This window comes from Schistocerca serialis, chromosome 7 (genome assembly GCF_023864345.2).
Source record: "Schistocerca serialis cubense isolate TAMUIC-IGC-003099 chromosome 7, iqSchSeri2.2, whole genome shotgun sequence".
NCBI lineage: Eukaryota > Metazoa > Arthropoda > Insecta > Orthoptera > Acrididae > Schistocerca > Schistocerca serialis.
This window is the reverse complement of record NC_064644.1, coordinates 553252306-553275357: the sequence shown is the minus strand read 5'-3', so window position 1 is coordinate 553275357 and position 23052 is coordinate 553252306. Positions and strand designations below refer to the sequence as shown.

Sequence of the window (23052 nt, the reverse complement as noted above, 5' to 3'; positions counted from 1 at the left end):
TAAGACATCAAAATGTCGTGCCCGTACCGCCTGCGACATCAACGTTCTTCATGTGTGGATTTTTGTCCTCTTTCTGAATAATGTTTCACTTTTCTTCGTTAGTGAACTGCCACACTATCCTCTTATTTATAGCATATCTTGTACACTCTCCAACTCAAAAAAGAAAATCACGCACTGAGAGTTAATCAAGTACCTAAGTCACACTATACCGTACATGAATAAACAAAGACCAGTGACCGAGCTACATGTGGTTTATCAATTTTTTGGCTGCTAAAACATCGCTCCTGCCTCCAATTGGCAGTTGTCAAAAGGTCACAGGTCATTGGAGCTACTGCCAATGTTTATGAACTACAGTACTATATTGTGCTTCCTTGTGAAGCAGGGAGGGAGAATGTATAAACGAGTAATGTTAATATGCATTTAATGCATTTGGGATTGGTACTTCCAAAAATGAACGTGCTAATGACGATTCGGTAATAGGCTCTAATTCTGTTCCTGAAAGGGATCATGATGCAGAAAGTGAAATGAGTGACAAACAGCTACACAGCGAAGATAATGTTGTTACTCCTATCAAAAACATGAGTTCACTCACTGAGACCAATCAAGAGTCTCTATCAACAAGCGTGGTTGGTTCCGGCCCCTCTTCCAATGAATCATCACCTTTGTTATTTGTCAAGAGATGGGTATCTAAATGGCTCAAAAATGTTTCTACCAAAATGTCTGTAACAGATCTCACAATACAGAAAAACCCCATTTTTATGCTCCCTCACTTTACATTTTTCCACTTTTTACGTTCATTTATGTCAGTACCAAAAGAACTCATATTTCTGCAATATAATGCTTTCCCGCCATTAATGATTTCTTGTTAGAACACTTCCCGCATTTAAAGTTTTCTTTCACGTTACCCTAATGTTTAAAAGTGATTTTTGTGCATATTTCTGCATAAATTATGTCATATTTGTGCTCAAAGTTAGCCTTGAAAGAAAGCAGAAAACATAGACTATACGCAAAGTTATTGATCGTATAACATAGCATTAGCGTGGTAAGGAAGATTTTCATTGTCGACATGTTAGGTCATGGCTGTCTGTATTATAGGTTTGCAGTGCTTGAAAGGGTGAGAAAGTATGCTGAGTCACTGCCTTAGTGATGATCATGGTCTGACGATAGTCAGCATATGATTGTTCGGATAAACTCATTCCAGAGTGGTTTGTTGGCCCGAGAGTGTTGGAAATTCCACTTGATGGCAACATACTGAGAGAGAAGGTGCTTCAATTTGCTGCAAAAATTGTGATCACCAACTTCACAGCATCAAATGGTAGGATCGATGGATTTAAAACTCCTCATAACATTGTTTACAGCAAGCTGTGTGGTGCAAGTGGGGGGGACGCACGTGCCCGCACCCGTGCGCACTGTGAACTTGTGTAATTACTAATGAGGATAGCGAGTGCAAAACTTAAATTTTTTGCATCATTAAGGAAACTGTGTACAGGATGATGAGGCAACCTCTTCCGCAATACTCCTCCAGCCTATGGAATTCTTTTCATAAGGGAATAAAGGAATCCAGAGGCACATTGCAGGGATTGTAATAGGTTGGAACAGCCCATATGTAAGTGTAGGAGATAAGAGAGATTCTTTGAAAACGGACAATATTTATCTCACAAAACTCTCTTTTGAGTCAGTTACAAGAACTAGTATCTGAGGTACTGTGCAAAAAATTATACCGTCCACACCCACCCCCACCTGTATACAGCATGTAGTGACCAAAAAATGAAAGAGAATTTGGAGGTATACAGTTTTTTTTTCCTCTTGAAATGGAACAACGTGGAGTTAATATACACTGTCTCGTAAAGCGTATACAAAACCTGATTTGGGCCAGCACATTCAATACATATGTTTCAGCTAAGTTTGCAGTAAAATTTTGTTACAGTTGTGTTGTACATTCAATCAGTGCTATTACAACTGTTGGGATCTGCCAACAGCTGCTGTACATAAGGAGTTCGTCCAGCCTCCAGCTGCTCATTCGACGGCATCATTGTCTAGTCGTGGTGGAGGTGGAAGTGGGGCTTCAAATAGTGAACAGCAATTGAAGGGTTGGGCTACAACTGCCGCTACTGCCCCGCATCCGCAGCAGGGATACCGACACCTGTCTCCTCAGCCTGCAGCATCAGTGTCCCACAGGCTTTCACCATTGGCGGCGGCTGCTGGTCAGCCGCTCTACCATCAGCCCGAACTGTACCGCCGCCCCGCAGTATATGTGACAGCTGCCCAACCGGCAGCAGCTGCTGCATATTTACCTGCTGGCCACCAGGTGGCGCCCTTCACCACAGGGTGAGTGGTGTATAATGTTCTGTTCTCTGCTGTTTCATAATATTATTACAGTAATTGGTAGTGACATTAGAAGTATTCTATCTCTTTTTTATTAGTTGTGTTGGTAGATGATCAGTTGCTAGTTACTTCAAAGCTTTCATTTTTTTGTAGTAATTTAGTTACTATAAATGCTATCTAATTATAAGTGCACTTGTGGACAACAGATTTCCAATATCAGAAAGGAATCCTCATTGTGTTGCAGAAGAGACAGTATGATTTACATTACCATATAAAAACCACTTAAAAATTAAGGAGAAATTTTAAAAAAAATACAGAATTTCTATGAGGGCACAATAATAAATTATGCAAGTACTGAGAATGGGCATGTAGCCTGATGTCGGTAAGGCCAAAATAAAATGTCAGTCATCAACTTCAGAACACGTTTTTCCCTGCAAGTGCCAAATGGTCCTATCTCTCATTTTCTGATCAGAGACAAGTGTAACATGGAATTGATGAGCTGGGAAATAAAATGAGGTGTGATTAAAAAAAAAAAAAAAAAGTCAATTATTTTACTAAAAAAGCTTACATGGAATTTGATTTAATCTTCTTCAAGCTAATGTCCTTGGCTAGCAGTGGACTTATCCCAACATTGAATCCATTACTGGAAGCATTTATGGAAGGCGTCTTTTGGAAGGGCATTCAATGTCCCTGTTGTTGCCCTCCCAATGTGAGGAATTGAGTCAAAATGTTTTCCTTTAACCATGGTTTTACTTTTTGAGGAGAGCAGAAGTCACATGGTGAGTAAGACAGATGTGGACATATGGGAAACACTTTTTCCAAAACCTGTCAAATCAAAAGCAAGACGGGACACAATGTGTTGTGATGAAGAAGGAAGCCATTGACCAATTTTTCTTCTCTCTTTCCTCATACATTGTTTCGCAGTATTCCGTTGGAACAAACTCTGATTGCACTGTGCCCTCAGTATCAAATAAAATAATGAGCTTTACTTTGATATTCAATTTTGACTGACATGCCTTTTTAAAGTGTGCAGGTTCACTGGTTTTCCATTGGTAACTCTGAATTTTTGTCTCAGGGTCATGCACACAGATTCTAGTTTCCTTTCCAGTTAAAATTTTTGACACAAAATCTGGATCTGAATGAAGACAATTCTTCAATTCTGTGCAAGCTTATACATGATTTTCCTTCTGTTCATCACTCAAAAGTCAGGGCACAAATTTTGCACTCTTTTATTTCATTTGCAAATTATCAGCTAAAATAAAACTTCTTGGCGGATTAAAACTGCGGATTAAAACTGTGTGCCAGACAAAGGCTCAAACTTTCACAGGCAAGTGTTGTACCAACTGAGCTACCAAAGCACATCTTACAACCCCTACTCACAGCTTTACTTCTGCCAGTACCTCATCTCCGACCCTCCAAACTAGAACACTTGCCTGCAAAAGGCTATGGTTCTGAGTTCGGATCTTGGTCCATTGCGCAGTTTTAATCAGCCAGGAGGTTTCATATCAGCTCGCACTCTGCTGCGTAGTGAAAATTTCATTCTGGTGTCTTAAAATACTTTGCTTGGAGCTGAAGGAGATGCTGAGCTCTTCAGGAAGCTCTCAGATAGTTGTTCACTTGTTGAAAAAACAATTTTTGCCATTATTTTCATGTTTTCTTCTGTTTCTGAAGTTACTGGACATCCTGAGTGTTGCTGGTCTTCTATAGATTCCCTTCCACACGTAAATAGCTTGTAACACTTGTAAAGAGTCTTCAGATTTGCAGCATTGGGGCCATACACCAATTTCAACTTTTTACGAGTTTCTTCAGTACATTTTTGCAACTTGAAACAGAACTTATGTCCACGCATAAGTCAATGTCCATTATGCGCAACAGACCCAATGAACGCCCATCTCACTATGGTCTCTGGATGCTGACTGACAAGTCAGAATGTGTCCTAGCCTATATGCGATTGCAGTCTTTCTCGGCGTATTCCACTGATGAATTCTTCTCGGGTTATCAGCTGAGTGGTTCCGACAAGATGACACCACCACTTGGCTGACAACCCGAGAAGAATTCATCAGTTTCCTACCCCCCCCCCCCCCCCCCCCCCTCTCTCTCTCTCTCTCTCTCTGGTTTTTTTAAGCAGCATGACTGCCTTGACAGTCTGGACAGTAAGTAACTGAATATTTTTTATATTTATTGATAGATCCAAGATAACTAAAGCAAATGTATTTGTACTCAATACAGACTGCAGTTTCAGTTTCAACAAAAAGATATATGGGAGAACACACAACCACATATACCATTTAAGTATGGCAATCAAAACTCTACGTAACAAATTATGGAAACTCGTGGATGGAACCCTGTATAAAGGAAAGGAAAGGCGATCATTTACTTGTAACAGACTGATGCATGGTACATAGAAACACGTAACAGGAAAGAGGTATTCATACTAGCCATATTTACAAATTAATTTGCGGTGTGTCTGTTTATAAGACTCATTCCATACAATTATGGTTTACTGTGTAAAATTATCAATGGAACATGAAACTAATTAGCTAACTGATGTGTAACTGTCATTCTGATGAAACAGTGCCAGGTCATATTGTTGTGTGCAACTTCATACACAATTGTAAGGAGAGGTGGGATGCAGAGTTGTGTGGCAACTGTTATAGGAAAGCTGGACAGGAGCAGAAATAATTAACAAACAAGTTAACACACTAAACAGAAGATTTACATAAGTTTTATTTTTTTTCAAGTGTGTGTAGACTCATTACAAATAATGTAGCTCTCAATGTCAACAAGGTTGAGGCTCCTCGATCTAAGGCACAAACAGTGATGTAGGAACCGCGACTGGGCACTGTCTGTGTAGCGTCGTGTAGCTAAGACGCTACAGGTGTGAGTGGGCTGTGTGGCTGCTACCAGCCATCCTGTATCACTGTGGCAAAGGGAGGCATGTCTCAGTGGGCATGCTCCATTGGGTCCACCGGATCTCCCATGATCGCTTTCTGCATCTGACATAAACTTGCAATTCCATTGTCAACTTTGATGCCCTTGGGATGGTATCAAGACGTGATATCACACGTGATTTTGAGAAATCTCAAATATTCCACAACACATCTTAAACTGCTGCTCCTTTCATTATTTCTTACAAACTTCAGCGTAAGATCAGTTAGCTAATTAACTTAATGCAGCAATAATGGCCTCATGTTACTATGTCTTTGTCTCCCGGTTGAGTAACATAGCATGGTCTTTGATTGAAGCAACCAGGTAGATAATACACTGAAATGTGTAAAACATGTCTGGTTCAAATTTGCCTAGCACATGGTTGGGGAGGGAGTGGCACCTGATTTTGTGATATGTTTGGTTCAGCTATAAATCGGAAATATGTTCGCTTATACAACATTTGATCTTCTGTATCAGTTCGTTTCTCCCATAATTTTTGTATAGTGTCCCAGACTTTTATCTGAAGTATATTTTTTATTATTTGTTTTCAAATCTGCCATAAATGAAATAAAATATATGTAGATTCCAATTCAGAATCAGTATAAATTGAATTATTATGGATGTAGTGTACCATTCTTTGTTTGCTTGTTACATCACTTGTGAAATGGATGCATATATGTTAAAATTTTGCATCCTGCTTTTTCATTAGGCATGACTTTGTATAGGAGATGAGAAAAAAACTTTTTCTTATTTTAGTTTTTAAAATTAACAACAGTATTGTTCTGCTTAATGTAGAGTCCATGGTAGTGTGTTGTAATTTTGTTCTCTGGTTGCTTCTATCTTCTGCTTTTTGTTATTCTTGAATCACTGTGTTTTTTTTTTTCTATTCTTCTCCTTTGATAATGTCTTGCAGCAGATATTTGCTTCTCAGGATGTATCAAATTCACTGAAAGAACATTCCCGTGCATCACTGCCATAAGCAATCTTCATCCCTTCCCCAGCTCTCATAATCACCTCTCCTTATGAGATCTGACCAGTTTAGTTTCCCTTTTTTTCCATTTCCGTAACTAATAATTTTCCACAAGTCTTTTTTTTTCCTTCTTTTTGCACCAACCTTCTAATCATGTTTTCATTGTTCCATCTGCTTTTGTCAAAAGTACTATTGATACATCCAATAGTGTTATGCTCCTTCGCTCTTTACTTAATTGTGCACAATCTCAAACTTTGTCCTGTTTTAAGATGTTTGTAACTGTATTTGTCTATTAAGTTTTTCTAGTTCCCACAAATGTTTCAGACCATTTAAGTTTTGTCTGCCTTTTTTTTCCCCACCAGCCTTCTAATCATGTTGTGATTTGAATCAGTCGCAGAACCAGATAGCTTCTTCAAATCTGTCACTCCTTTGCCAACATTTTTGATGAGAGTAAGGTTTGCCTGATATCAACAAATGGCTGTGGCTTTTTCCATGTCTACAAATTGATCTTCCTCTTCACAAATGAAGTACAGGTTATTTCTAACTTTTTGTCAATAGAACATGATAAACACCCTTATTCTGGCAATCTGTTGGCCCTCAAAGTTCTCTGCTTGTTTTTTTCCCATAACACATTAATTGGTATCTTACATAATAATAATAGTATTAATAATAATAATAATAATAATAATAATAACTTATCTGAAACCTAAAGATCAAGCAGACACAGCAAACCCAGCAAAATATAACCCCATAACATGCCTACCAACAATATACAAAATACTAACTTCAGTCATTACACTGCAATTAATGACACATACAACACAGAACAAAATTATAAATGAAGAACAAAAAGGCTGTTGCAAAGGAGCACGAGGATGTAAAGAGCAACTAATAATAGATGCAGAGGTGACATATCAAGCTAAAACTAAACAAAGGTCGCTACACCACACGTACATTGATTACCGAAAAGCTTTTGATAGTGTACCCCACTCATGGTTACTACTAATATTGGAAATATACAAAGTAGATCCTAAATTGATACAGTTCCTAAACATAGTAATGAAAAATTGGAAAACCACACTTAATACCCAAACAAATTCAAATAATATCACATCACATCCAATACAGATTAAGCGTGGAATATACCAAGGCGACTCATTAAGTCCTTTCTGGTTCTGCCTTGTTCTGAACCCACTATCCAACATGCTAAATGATACAAATTATAGATACAATATTACTGGAACATAACCACACAAAATCACACATTTGCTATACATGGATGATCTAAAACTACTGGCAGCAACAAATCAACAACTCAACCAATTACTAAAGATAACAGAAGGATTCAGCAATGATATAAATATGGCTTTTGGAACAGACAAATGTAAGAAAAATAGCTTAGTCAAGGGAAAACACACTAAACAAGAAGATTACATATTGGATAACCACAGCGACTGCATAGAAGTGATGGAAAAAACAGATGCCTATAAATATCTAGGATACAGACAAAAAATAGGAATAGATAATACAGATATTAAAGAAGAACTAAAAGAAAAATATAGACAAAGACTAACAAAAATACTGAAAACATAATTGACAGCAAGAAACAGGACAAAAGCTGTAAATACTTATGCTATACCAATATTGACCTACTCATTTGGAGTGGTGAAATGGAGTAACACAGACCTAGAAGCACTCCATACACTTACACGATCACAATGCCACAAATATAGAATACATCACATACATTCAGCAACAGAAAGATTCACATTAAGCAGAAAGGAAGGAGGAAGGGGATTTATCGACATAAAAAACCTACATTATGGACAGGTAGACAATTTAAGAAAATTCTTTATAGAACGAGCAGAAACTAGCAAAATACACAAAGCAATCACTCATATAAATACATCGGCTACACCATTGCAATTTCATAAACACCTCTACAACCCTTTAGATCACATAACATCAACAGATACGAAGAAAGTAAATTGGAAAAAGAAAACACTACATGGCAAGCACCCGTATCATCTAGCACAGCCACACATCAATCAAGACGCATCCAACACATGGCTAAGAAAAGGCAATATAGACAGTGAGATGGAAGGATTCATGATTGCAATACAGGATCAAACAATAAACACCAGATATTACAGCAAGCATATCATTAAAGATCCCAATACCACAACAGATAAATGCAGACTTTGCAAACAACAAATAGAAACAGTAGATCACATAACAAGCGGATGTACAATACTAGCAAATACAGAATACCCCAGAAGACATGACAATGTAGCAAAAATAATACATCAACAACTTACCATACAACATAAACTAATAAAACAACACATTCCCACATACAAGTACGCGCCACAAAATGTACTGGAGAATGATGAATACAAATTATACTGGAACAGAACCATTATAACAGATAAAACAACACCACATAACAAACCTGACATCATACTCACCAATAAAAAGAAGAAATTAACACAACTAATCGAAATGGATATACAGCAAATACAGCAAATATACAGAAGAAAAAAGGAGAAAAAATTGAAAAATACATCCAACTGGCTGAGGAAGTCAAAGACATGTGGCATCAGGATAAAGTTGACATCATACCAATTATACTATCAACTACAGGAGTCATACCACACAATATCCACCATTACATCAACGCAATACAGCTACATCCAAACGTATATATACAACTACAGAAATCTGTAATTATTGATACATGTTCAAGTACCCGAAAGTTCCTAAATGCAATGTAACATATACCGTACAGTTAAAAGGAAGTCACGCTTGATCAAGGTCCGCGTCACTTTCCATTTTTAACCAGACATAACGTCTGAGACAAGAACGAGAAATAATAATAATAATTATAATAATAATAATAATCTCTCCTTTTAGTGTATTGTGTTCAGTCTTCTTCTCCTCCTCCTCTTGTGGTGGTGGTGGTGGTGGTGGTGGTGGTGGTGGTTCCATAGACTACTGTTATCTTAGTTCAGTTTATCAATATCACTCATTCATTGACACACTGCACTTTGGTTAGGCAATTCACTAATGACTTTTGGCTGCCCCCGTCTTGTGCATAATGTGTTACCAGTCATTGGTCCAGTTTTCATGTAAAAATTTGTATACATTTTTTCAGCATTGCAATAATTCTTTGCTAATTAAAGGCTAACTGTTCTGCTTTTGGGAGAAGTAGCAATTACAATAACATCTCTCCTGTATGGCTTGTTTTTCTCCTTCCAAATGATCTTACAATGTATGTAAGTCATTTGCGCATGTGTATATCATGTGGGACTCACATCAGGAAATCCACTCCACACGTGACTCCCTAAATTAGCCTTATCATTAAAACTTCCTTCTTGATGACCTTGTATTCTCTGACTTATGCATCAGATCGCACAAGAAACTGTTACACTCAGCATTTGATCTGGCAAAGTAAACCTCTTGGGAACAGCTAGCAGGCGGCAACAGCATCACAGCTTTACTTGTATCTTCAGCCACTAGATGGCACTCCATTTGGTGACATTTGTGGCACTTCCCCAACCACAAGCAACCCCAAGTTGCTTTTCACTGGCTGACAACTGTGAAGTACTGCTGTTTCTGAGATAGTGTTGCTAGTGGATTGAGTCACCTTGCCTAGTGCTTGCAAGTAAATAAACTGTGGAAGTCCTGAACTATAAAATGTTCAGATTTCCCACCAAAGATGAGGAAACGTTGTGAAAGTAGATTTTGAATTCAGATGAATGAATTTATTAGTTATGAGTAAGAACTAATAAGAGCCCTAAGCATTCAGTACTGTCCAAATTTGAAAACTTACATATTGATACGATGCGACAACTGAGCTTCCTGCAGACCGAAACCATACAATACTTTTAAATGGAATCATTGCCACCATTTGACATTTATTTATTTCATTAGTTCAATTATGACTGTGGAGACATTTTTAAGTGCAAGATAATTGAAACCTATAAAACATATGGATACCAAAGTGCAAGACATAATGTGATATCTCAGAACAACACAATTTAAGGAGCAGTACTTAGCTGTGATCTTGCATTTGCGAATAGCTCCACAGTTGAAATCATGATTATGAAATAAATGAATAATAAAAACTTAACAGTCTAATGGCAGCAATGATTTCATTTCAAAAGTATGTTATGACCGTGGTCCCCAGTCAAGTAAAAATCATCATACTACAGCAAGTTCGCACACAAAACATCGAATTATGCTAGCGCTGAAGCAGAGAAGATGCAAGCTTCCTCTTGTGCTTCATTAAAAGACTGACAAATAGGTGAACGTGAGCAAACACTGGCAAATGTGTACCAAACACGACCGAATGTTTTCTTGTGCTTGCCCACCACTTATGCCATGCTCAAGTGAGCAATTAGTTAATGTTCTCTGTCATTCTTTTCTATTACTTGGTGTCCATTTCACAAGACTGTACACAGTAGTGAATGGAAGGGATCTTGACAGAATGAGAATTTTATACACAAATGCTTCCAAACATTAAGATCATGCACGCGTTAGTAAGTTGTTTCTTGCTGTGAAAAAGCTAAGTACTAAAGGGAGAACAACATTATTAACAGAATTTGTTTGACTTCCAAAGCAGATAATGTCAAGTATAAGAAGAGATTAGAAATTGTGTTTCTGAACGGTTTTGAAAAACATCAGAAGCACAGTGGATAGCGAGTGCACTATGAACCAAACATGACTGAATGTCGTTTGCTCACACCCGCCTACTTTTTTCACTTGAGAGAATGCAGTTTGGCATGGTGTTCATTCATTTAGTAGTGTTAACCAAGATTAAGTTATCCTTGGAGTAGAAACAACATTCAGAGAGTTGAAGGTCTGAAATATAATATAGAACAGTCTCTTGAACACTCGCTAAATTATGTAATGACCTGGAAATCAAAGTATTTAAATTAGTCCCTGAGAGCCTGAAATAAAGAGCCCTCTTTTCAAATACTTGAAAGATTTCTTTTTGTCAAGCTAACACTGCTTGAGCTACCAAAGTTATCAATGAAATATCTATGTACTTTGCATTTTCCTGAGGGACAGTTACAAAAGTGGTTTGAGAAGCCTGAAAAATTTCCGTGAAAGAATGGCACAATTTTTTTACTTCATGGTTGGTAAGCTTAATTATTCCAAGGCTCGCATAAAGAATTTCAATGATTTACGGCATACAGTTCATTATTGACAGCTGTCTGAATTGGGCAGTGTGACGACTGCGATTGACAGTGAAGAAAATAGAGTTTTGTGCTGTTGCTAAACTGCTTCATTTGAAAAGTTGGACTGCCGTACAACTCACAACAGAATTTGATGAAGTCCACACAGACTCTGCACCATCTTTGAAGACAATTTACTTTTGGCTTAATGAATTTAAATGTGGTCAGGAAAGTACTGGAGACAAAGTGGACAACAGCCGTCCAATTGAGGTCACCACAAAGGATACCATTGACAGTGCGATTGACTGCGATTGACAGTGAAGAAAATAGAGTTTTGTGCTGTTGCTAAACTGCTTCATTTGAAAAGTTGGACTGCCGTACAACTCACAACAGAATTTGATGAAGTCCACACAGACTCTGCACCATCTTTGAAGACAATTTACTTTTGGCTTAATGAATTTAAATGTGGTCAGGAAAGTACTGGAGACAAAGTGGACAACAGCCGTCCAATTGAGGTCACCACAAAGGATACCATTGACAAAATCTGTGATATGGTAATGCAAGACGGTCGAAATAAAAATTTGTGAGATTGCTGAGGCTAGGTACCTCAACTGAACAATGCATAATATCCTGTGCAGAGAGTTGGCTATGAAGAAGCTATGTTTGAGGTGGATGCCACATTCCTTACAGTTGATCAAAAGCACATCTGGTACAGTGTTTCAACACAATGTGTGGCAATGTTTAATTGCAATCAGCAAGGCTTTTTGCACTGATTTGTGACTGTTGCTGAAACCTGAATCCCTCATTAAACACCAGTGACAGTCAAAACAATGGACAAAGGCTGGTGAAATTGCGCCGAGGAAGGCAAAAACAATTTCGTCTGCTGTTAAAAGTGATTGCTACTGTCTTTTGGAATTCCCAAAGAGTAGTCCTCATTGATTACTCGGAAAGAGGCAGAACCATTGCAGGGCACTATTATGCTTCATTGTTCAATCATTTGAAACTTGTATTGGCTGAAAAAATCAAGATTGGCATGTAAAAGAGTTCTTTTCCACAAGGATAATTCACCACCCCGCACATCAGTGATAACAATGGCAAAAGTGCATGAATTAGGCTTTGAATAGGTTCCTCGTCCACCCTACTCCTTAGGCTTAGCCCCAAATGACATCTTCCTGTTCCCTAACTTGAGACTTTGGCTTGCAGGGAAAAAATTTTTAATCAAATAAGAATCTTAAATCATTTTGCTACATGCAAATTATATTGCAGTTGTAATAGAGAATCTAAATGAGGTGAAGTCTGGATTGTAGGAACATCCATCCTTATCACTAGATTTGGGGCTCTGACATTCATGTATTCTCACATATAAAAATATAGGGGCTTTAACAGTATTTGGAAAGGGAGGAGGAAGCTGAAGAAGATAAGATGGGATGTATTATACTGCAAGAATAATTTCATTGAACATCATGCGAGAAGAATCTCATTGAACATCAGAAAACCTAAGTCAAGACAAGGCACATGGAGTAGGTGATATTCACTCTGAATTGCTGAAATCTTTGTGACAACATGACGTGACTAAAACTATTCCACCTGGTATCGAAGATAAATGAGATGATGAAATATCCTCAGACTTCAAGAAGAAAGTAATAATTCCAATGCCAAAGAAAGTAGGTGTGATTGTTACTGAACCATCAGTGTAATATGTTATTACAGAATGCTATCATGAATTATGAGGGTTTTTTATTTTTTTAAGTAAATAACATTTAGAAATAAAAACAATTACACTTTTGTTAGCAGCTATTTTTATGTGAATGCCTGTACTTTATTCCACCTTTCTACATAGTTCCCACGCACGTTAAGGCAGTTAGTATATTTTACAACCAGCTTTTGAACACCATCCTTGTAGAAATCTGCTGCCTGATTAGACAACAATTGCATAGAGCACACATTTTGACACTTGAGGAAACTCATCATATAATGCCGTAAAGTGTCCATCCACTCTCTTTTTCATCAACTTCCTGCACTGAATCATCAGTAATGACTGAAGGTTGCTCACTTCATTCTGCATCACACACATTTGTAAGGACATCTTTAAGAAGTTGGACCCATTTGCATACCATTCCATCACTCATCAAGCTTGCTCCATACACTTTACTGGTTTTATGATAAATTTCAGTCACTTTCATGCCTAAGAAAATGAATCAGCTCATATTTCACAGTTAGTGGGGATACGTGATTCCTTAATCGTACCACACTTACACACCATATCTTATATACCGTTAAAGAGGAAGCAGGATGGAATCATGGTTGGTAGTCACAATTTATAATTAAGACAGTTTATTGACATTACCCCTTTAAAAAAAATTGACAATTACAAATTGTGGACAAGCCACTAGGTAAAGCTTTGCAAATACAGTTAGAAACCCAACATACTCAGTACTCTAACAAACAATTACAAATTATGAAAACAGGGTTACTAACAAACTTGAGAACTCCAAACTCCCATATACAACTTCCCTCAATATAGATATAATGAAGGCAATTACAGGTAAAGGGTGACTTAATAACACTTGAACACAAGAGCCAAGCTAAAATGCCATTACATAAAATGATAGAACCACTTAAAAAAACTACAACAGAAACACTGATCTTTAAAAAATAAATTTTCACGTGCTCAGACGTGTTAATAAAAAATAAAAAAAAAAACTAGAAAAAGATGCGCAAGGAACTCGGCAGCTGCTATGCAGTTTCAGATTTAGCCAGTTGCCAGTCCTTAATATTTAAGAAAACAAGTTCATATACAAACAGGTTACATACAGTGTATATATCTACCAGCTTAACCCGCCTTGATGGAAAGGAAGATAAACACTAAACTTTGGAAGGCGATCTGTGAACAAATCCAGTAGTGGCCAGGTTCTTAAACACTGCCAGTTCTACACTTTGGATGACATTTCACCCCTCACCAAGGCGCTGGCACAATCAAAAGTTTCTATCCGAATTACAAAGACATTCCAATAACTCTTGAAACATAGAAACACTCAGCAGAACCTTTGACCCTGTATTAATAGAGTGCAGGCTTTAAAAACGGCAACATAAAATCATTTGATTGCATGAGACACAAAGCACTAGTAAAACTGAGAAAATTTTCAAATAACGGCCACCATTTAACTAGGTCAACTGACCTCTTCTACACCATCTTAAGGTTCGACTATGAAAGTCTCACCATAATAGTAAAGTTTACAATCTCTGAGTGTGTCAGTGAACAAACAATTACGACGACTTGCTCCATATCAGGTACACAATACGAGGGAGCAGGTTCCACAGCATCACCGCTTCCCTTCAAACTTTGTTCCCAGCGAAGTCATAGAACTTGTATCTCTAAGCTGCCCATGTCGGCAGAACGCTCAACAAATTTCACACCACAGCGTGTAATGCTCATATAGATCTCAACATTACATGAACAAAATAACACTGGTGCCAGCTCAGCACAGCTCAGGTGGTATTCTCAGTTGGAGGAGGTATTTCAGATACTCACTGAATATTGACGGAAATTATGTAGTAAGATAGTTTAAAGTACAAGTCATCATGAAAACATAAAATTGCTAAGAAAAATCTAAGAAAAGCTTTATTTTTATTACAAAACAGCACATGCTTAAAATAACATGCTCTGTATTTACAGGGTGGTGGTGGTGGTGGTGGTGGTGGTGGTGGTTTATGGGGTGCTCAACAGCGTGGTTATCAGCATCCATACAAATTCCCAATCTTTTCACTTTCCAGTCTTGCCATTTTCCTTAATGATGATGAAATGATGAAGATAACACAAACACTCAGTCCCTGGGCAGAGAAAATCACTGACCCGACCGGGAAATGAACCCGGGACCGTGTGATCTAGGGGCAGCGGCAACTCATACCACTAAATCACGAGCTGCAGACTACAGAAGAATGGAAAGACTGCTAGAAGCCAGCCTTAGGGGAGATGAGTTTTGATTCCAGAGAAATTTTGAAATAGTTTTTTAAAAGGCTGAGGTTAGGAGGCATAAAATGCAGGCAACAAAAAGTTATCTGTAACTTGTACAGCAACTATTGTAACAGTCGCAACATATGGAAGGGGAGCAGTGGTTAAGAAGGGAGAGCAGTTGTACCTCATCCCTTATGTTATCCAACCTGTGCATTGAACAAGTGGTGAAGGGAACCAAGGACAAATCTAAAAAGGGTATTAAATTTGAGGGTTAAAAGTAAAACCTTTGAGGTTTGTTGGTGAAATTTTAATTACTTCAGTCATGACAAAGGTCTTGGAAGATAAGGTGAACATCAAGAAATGTAAAACAACTGATGTAATGTAGTCAACTTAAATAAGGTGATGAGATAGAATTAGGCTAGAAAATGAGATGCTGAAAGAAGTAAACAACTTTTTTTTCAGCAAAGTAGTTGATGATGGCAGAAGTGAGGATGACATAAAATGTAGACTGGCAATGGCAAGAAAAGTGAATGTAAGTAATGTTAGGAACTGTTTTCTGATGCTATTTGCTGGAGTGTAGCCTTGCATGCAAGTGGAATGTGGCTGGTTAACAGTTCAGACAAGAAGAGAATAGGAGATTTTGAGATACGGTGCTACAGAAAAATGCTGAAGATGAAACAGGTAGATTGAAATACTAATGAGAGGTACTGAACCAAATTCGGGATAAAACAAATGTGTGGTACAACTTGAGTAAAATAAGGAATCGATTATTATGACACACCCTGAAGCATCGAGTGACCGTCAGTTTGGCAATATTGAGAAATCGAGGGTGGGGGGTTGGGCGGGGTGGGGGTGGGGGGGAGGCTGTGAGGTTGTGGAGGAGGACAGTTAGCAGGTTCATATGAAAGTAGGTTTCAATAACAGGTGTAGGGACAGATGTCAGACAACTCTTTAAGACTAAAGAACACTATGACAAGGACAACAACAACAACAACAAAAAGGTTCATATTTTGCAGAATCATACCTCTGGAATGTAGCCTATTTTTCTTGCCTTCATGAGTATTGATATGTTCTTAGGTTTTCCAGCATATCTCTTTATTGTCTTGTAAATATTTGTAACTTTATTGCTTAAAAGGAAAAAGGTCCATCTTCACATCTTACATATTATTTTAAATGACCCGTTAAATAGTACCATATTAGATGATTAGAGCTCCATGGGAGTTGTTAAGGATTCCTCAATGTAATGATGAAGCTGTAAGAGAACATTGCTATTTAAAATAAGGTTTCTCTGATTACTTTAGAAGAGAAAAATAGTAATTAACAATCGAGAGAAGGAAAGTTGCTACTCACCATATAGCGGAGGTGCTGAGTCGCGATAGGCACAATAAAAAGATTCACAGAGTCATAGCTTTCGGCCATTAAGGCCTTTGTCAGCAGTAGACACACATACACACACGCGCACACACACACACACACACTCACACTCACGCAAGCGCAACTTGCACACATGTCTGCGGCCTCAGAGAGCTGAAACTACACTGTGAGTGGCAGCACCAGTGCACGATGTGAGTGGCGACTGGGTGGGGGTAAGATTTTCCATTGTTTGAAAATAGTAATTAATTTAGATTTGGGTGTATAGTATAGTTCTCAAAAGTAATGAAGGAAAGTTTTAGGATGTGACTTTTCGTCTTATTCTTACAGCAGGGCGCTGCCCCCGCCTGCTCATCATGCCAGTGCAAGACCTGTTTTGGCCACTCATCCTTCACACCCATTGCCAGCACATATGCAGCCAACAGCAGTGTTCCCGGCACACCCGCAAGTAGCTGCTTCCTATGGATTTGCACCTCTCAGCCCATCAAAAACGCATCAGTACCAACCGAGCCTATGGTTTACTGAGTGAAGGTAACAGTTTTAACGGTGTATTACTTTTTTGTGCCATATTGGGAATTCCATTACATTGAATAAGCAGCTTTATGAAAAGTGATTAACTGTTCCAGCTATAGATGTGGATTTTTCTACAATAGCAAATTTAAACTAGTGCAAAGGCATAGAATAGTGCATTTTTTGGGAACCCATCCCTCTTCCAGTCATTCTCATTGAATTTTGGAAACATTTGATATATTATTTTGATAATTGTCATGTTAGTACTATCTGTGTGCAATTGAGTAAAACTAGTTTTACCGTGCCATATGTGTTCTGCCGTTTTCCGAAAGGCGTTCTCAGTGACCTGAAAAATATATGTATTTCAAACCTACCGACATTCACAGTTTATCTATTAAAATTTACAGAAATTGCAGCATTTTACGGATGGGTAGTGTCATTTTACGACTTCAGAGACAAAAATTTGAAACGTTAGCATTCGATAATCACTCCACTTCCATACAGTTGATTGTTTGCGTGGGTCAAATGCAAGTCTAAGATAGACGATACCTTATTCTGTGATATGATTGTGACTTTTAACCAAATGATATTTAGGTCATCATCATTGGAATTGAATTTAAAGACGGGATAACAGTTCTTCCATGTGAATCTTACATGTCAACAGGCTCTGCTCTGCAAATTCTTTGTTCCACTCCATTTGCTTGTTGTGATTTAACCAATATTCTTTGATCACATATAGACTAATTACATTTGTTCTGTGTGTGTGTGTGTGTGTGTGTGTGTGTGTGTGTGTGTGTGTGTGTGTTTTAGCATGTGCATATGTGCACGAGTCTGGCATCGTGTTAATTTAATGGGGGTACTTTGACATGTTTCAATGAAGTGTTTGACTGCTTCGAGTGTTTATGTTATACTTTTATGTGACGTTCACTGATCCAGATTCCTTTTGATATTTTAGTACATATTGAGATATTTGTTCTCGGACATTTTCATATGCTATTTTACTGTTGTAGGAGTCATGAATAAATGCAACAAGAAATAGTACTTCCAGACATTTAAAGAATCATATTCTGTTGATTTTGTGTACATACTAAAATAAAGAAAGGAAAAAAAATTTGCCTTTTGCATGATATATGTGGGTATGATATTAATATTGCAAATGGTGCAAGAAACGATTTAAGTATCACGTGAAGTGTGGTAAAACACATAAGTTATGTTAAATCAAAAGAAGATAACAAGAAAATCAACACCTCTCTTGCCAAGTGTGGAAACTTTGACAGTGACATAATTAGAGCTGAGTATCTGTTAACTTCCTTTTTGGTGGAACACAATGTGCCCTTATGTGTGGCTGATCATACTGGTGCTTTAGTTAAGATGATGTTCTCCCCATCAGAAGTTGCAAAAAAAATATAGCTGTGCTCGCATGAAATGACATACATTGTAAATAAAATTGGAAAAATGCATCATCTGAAGTTGTTAAGGGCTTTCAAAATGGACCTTTTTTTTTTTTGCAACAGATGAAGCAATGATATGAATGCCAAGTTGTATCCTGTTGTTGTTGCATTCTATGATATTCTGCAGGAAAAAGGAGTGAACACTGTGCTATCCATACCAGCATTAGACGGGGACTCAACAGGGCGAAACAAAGGTAACATAATGTTATCACAGCTGAATTCTCGTATCAAATAAATTGAAAACTGGATAGCTTTCTGCTCCGACAATGCTCCTTTTTTGATAGGAGATAAAAATGGGGTTTTAGCAGTTATGAAGAACGTTCAACAAGGTATTACCATCCTAAGTTGCATTTGCCACCTGATTAATCTACCAGCTGAAACAGGTGCTGGAAGATTGCCACTTAAAGTGGATGAGATGTATGTACTACACTGAAGAGCCAAAGAAACTGGTACACATATCTAATATCATGTAGGGCCCCTGCGAGCATCCAGAAGTGTTGCAGCATGACATGGCATGGACTCAAATAATGTATGAAGCACTGCTGGAGGGAATTGACACCATGAATCCTGCAGGGCTGTCCATAAATCTGTAAGAGTACAAGGGGTTGGAGATTTCTGAGCAGCACGTTGCAAGGCATCCCGGATATGCTCAATAATTTTTATGCCTGAGGATTTTGATGGCCAGCGGAAGTGTTTAAGCTCAGACAAGTGTTCCTGGAGCCACTCTGTAGCAATTTTGGATGTGTGTGGTGTCGAATTGCCCTGCTGGAATTGCCAAAGTCCGTCGGGATGCATAATGGACATGACTGGATGCAGGTGATCAGACAGGATACTTATATGTGTGTCACCTGTCAGAGTCGTATCTTGACGTAACGGGGCTCCCGCATCACTCTCAACTGCACATGCCTCAAAACCATTACAGAGCCTCCACCAGCTTGAACAGTCCCCTGCTGACATGCAGAATCCTTGGATTCATGAGGTTGTCTCCACAACCTTACATGTCCATCCTCTCGATAGAATTTGAAACAAGACTTGTCCGAACAGGCAACATGTTTCCAGTCACCAACAGTTTAATGTCAGTGTTGACAAGCCTAGGCGAGCCTAAAAGCTTTGTGTTGTGCAGTCATCAAGGGTATACGAGTGGGCCTTTGGCTCCAAAAGCCCTTATCGATGATGTTTTGTTGAATGGTTCACACAGTGGCACTTGTTGATGGCCCAGCATCGAAATCTGCAGCAGTTTGTCAGAGGGTTGCACTTTTGTCATGTTGAACGATTCTCTTCAATTGTCATTTGTCCCATTCGTGCAGAATCTTTTTCCGCCCGCAGTGATGTCTGAGATTTGATGTTTTACAGGATTCCTTATATTCACAGTACACTCTTGAAATGCTCGTGTGGGAAAATTCCCACTTCATCACTACCTCGGAGATGCTGTGTCTCATTGCTCGTGTGCTGACTGTAACACCACATTCAAACTCGCTTAAATCTTGATAATCTGCCATTGTACCAGCAGTAACTGATCTAATAACTGCACCAGACACTTGTTGTCTTATATAGGCATTGCCGACATCGGAATCATGTTCTGCCTGTTTACGTATCTCTGTATTTGAATAAGCATGCCTATGCCAGTTTCTTTGGTGCTTCAGTGTAAGTGGTTAACTTAAGGCAGATGTTTGGATAGACCACTGGACCAGTGGGATCTTCTTCTTTCTTTCTTTCTTCAAAGGGGAAGTAATATTATGCACCCTGAACATTTTGGCAAGCTTGACATTTTTCAGAATATCTAGAGTTGAAGAAAGTGGATCCAAAGAGTGTCAGATGAAGAGAATTCTTGATTCTGCTACTACACATGCCCCAAAAATAATAGCACATTCTTCCAAATGTGTGACAAACCCTCCCTAAAGAGCAAGATTTCTGCTACAGCATGTGACAAAAAATCTTGACGTAACAGGGCTCCCACATCGCTCCCAACTGCACATGCCCCATACCATTACAGAGCCTGCACCAGCTTGAACAGTCCCCTGCTGACATGCAGGGTCAATGCATTCACGAGGTTGTCTCCACACCCTTACGTGTCCATCCTCTCGATAGAATTTGAAACAAACAAGGCCTTTTTCATTTTCCTTCATGTGACTGTTACTGTATTCTACAAATTGAATGTTGCTCTTCAGACTTTTTTGACACAAGTTCACTTTTTATTAGAACTTCTAATGGATTTGCTGATGCAGTTGTTTGCCAAGTTTGTGAAGCTCAGAATAGTCAAAAGCTTCTCATTGCTTGAAGTTGAGTACAACTTGATTCAAAATCAAAGAAGTGATGATGAGTTAGTTATTGTCATTCAGACTTCGACACAATAACTGATCTCCAGGATATGGGCAAATCCCTTTTCTTTTCATCCTCAAGAAACTACTTTTGTACTGCCTATGGCTACATCATCAACAAACTTCCACTTGGAAATGAAGTGTTAAAGCATGCTCAAGTTTTTAGGTTAGACAAAACTGAAGATGCACAGTTTTCTTTCATTTGTTTTTTCTTCAAAAAGTTTCCTATCGTGTTATGCAAGGAAGAGAAAGAAACCACAGATGAGGTGATGAATGAGCTTCAGAGTCAGTTCATAGCTCTTCAGGTAGATGGCACTTTGGCTGCAAATCAAGGTGTTAAAAGTGATTCCAGTTGGGCACAAATATCAAGAATATGTGTAGCTGATAGACTTCTTAAGTATAACGGAATCTGTAGAGTAATGCTCTCTATTCTCAGCGTGTCCCATAGCAATGCAGAATGTGAATGCATTTTTGGCCTTGTGAGTTCAGATCATTAATGTCCAATGAATCTCTGAAGTCTGTTTCTGTTTCAAAGACCAGGAGATGTGGTCCCTGTTATGACAAAACATTTTCTCAAGACTTTTTACAGGAAGCTAAAAAGGCCGTAGCTATGACTTTAAAGTTGAACTAGCATGTAATTTGCTGTGTGTTTATATTTCTTTCAAACAGGTTTTATTGTGTAAAGTCTTTTTCAATTATTGAAAATCTCTTAATTTATCAAGAAAGTCCTGTTACATATGCTCCTAACGAATATTCTCCATGCCGACTGGTATTTAACATGGATTTCTTCTTGATTCCTATGTTCATCTACAAATCATTGGCCTATGTTGTAAGTAGATGTGATTCATGAAGAATCCCATTTGAAGCATGAATTATTGTATTTTGTAGGCCAGAAGTATTATTATTTTCGTCAAGCCGGGGTATGTTGAAATTTTTTATTTTTTTTCTGTGAGTTTCACTGATAGCCCCTGTCAAAAGTTGGCAGGTATGATATTTATGTCTGTGCTAATTTGTTTCATGTGCTAGATGCTGTACTGCTGTACTTTCAGGTTAGAAACAGTTCTTGCACTTTTTGACTTGCTGGGATGTGATAATCTGAATGAACAGTGTTTGGTGTGTGAAACAAGTTAGTAGACACATAAATGAATATATGTTTCAGGCCACTGGTGATGCCTTTCAGGAAATAAAAGCAAAATGCGTATGGTGTGATAAAGTTGGTTCTGTTTCATTGTGTGTAGTCTGACATAAAGTGAAAGTTTTCAACATCATTTTACATACAACAGAGGATGACAGGTCAACAACATTTGGAGCTTTTTAATAATTTTGTCCAAGCAGCTTTGAAATTAATTAAAACTGTCAAGTTATGAAGTGGGTCGGGATGAGAAAAGTGTGTGTGTGTGTGTGTGTGTGTGTGTGTGTGTGTGTGTGTGTGTAGCTGAATATCTGTGCATGAATTTTTCTTATTACATTAAGCAGTTGAATAGAGGGAGTTAGATTTGTATTTCTCTATTGGTAAAATTTTAGTATTTTGTTGTATGTATACGGTAATAGTATCTCACATAGATAAGGTCTTTTTTTTTTTCCACTCTCTGGTGACCACCTTGTCGACACCAAATTGCTTTCTAAATTAGAAATTTCCATATTGGGACTCTGCTGAATGCCTGTGAGTAGTTTCTTATATATAATTCTCAGTTTCTTTCACTATTTTAAATATTGCTTATTAGCTTATTGACAGTCTGGCAAATAAGGTGGTTCGGCAGTTAAATCACTGGAGGAGCAGACTTCAAATTACTTTCTGGCTGCCAAGATGCTTGTTTTCCAGTGTTTCCTTAAACCATGCGAGTTGAATGTCACAATGGTTCCTTTTAATATGATGCAACTATAATCCGATCTACAAAAGATGGCTGGTCACGCAGTTCGATAAATGGATGGGGATTGCATTGTCACTGGTTCCAAGCGACAGTACCAATACACGCATACACATGGTTTGTTACTGATGAAAGCAAGTATTCTTCAAATTATGTGTCTTGCTGTTTTTTAGGAC

At 38.1% G+C, this 23052-nt stretch overlaps 1 protein-coding gene across 5 annotated transcripts in view; it reads left to right on the top strand.

Moving 5' to 3' along the window:
* LOC126412841 (homeodomain-interacting protein kinase 2) overlaps positions 1-23052 on the top strand; it is a 212253-nt gene that overhangs the window by 176893 nt on the left and 12308 nt on the right. For 3 of the 5 annotated variants that reach the window (XM_050082684.1, XM_050082687.1, XM_050082682.1), the window contains 3 exons: positions 1980-2328; positions 17060-17260; positions 22595-22671. In XM_050082684.1, coding sequence (XP_049938641.1) covers positions 1980-2328; positions 17060-17258 — 548 coding nt within the window. In that variant the 3' untranslated portion in view covers positions 17259-17260; positions 22595-22671. The remainder of the gene's footprint in view (positions 1-1979; positions 2329-17059; positions 17261-22594; positions 22672-23052) is intronic. The other 2 variants (XM_050082685.1, XM_050082683.1) reach the window with 2 other exon arrangements.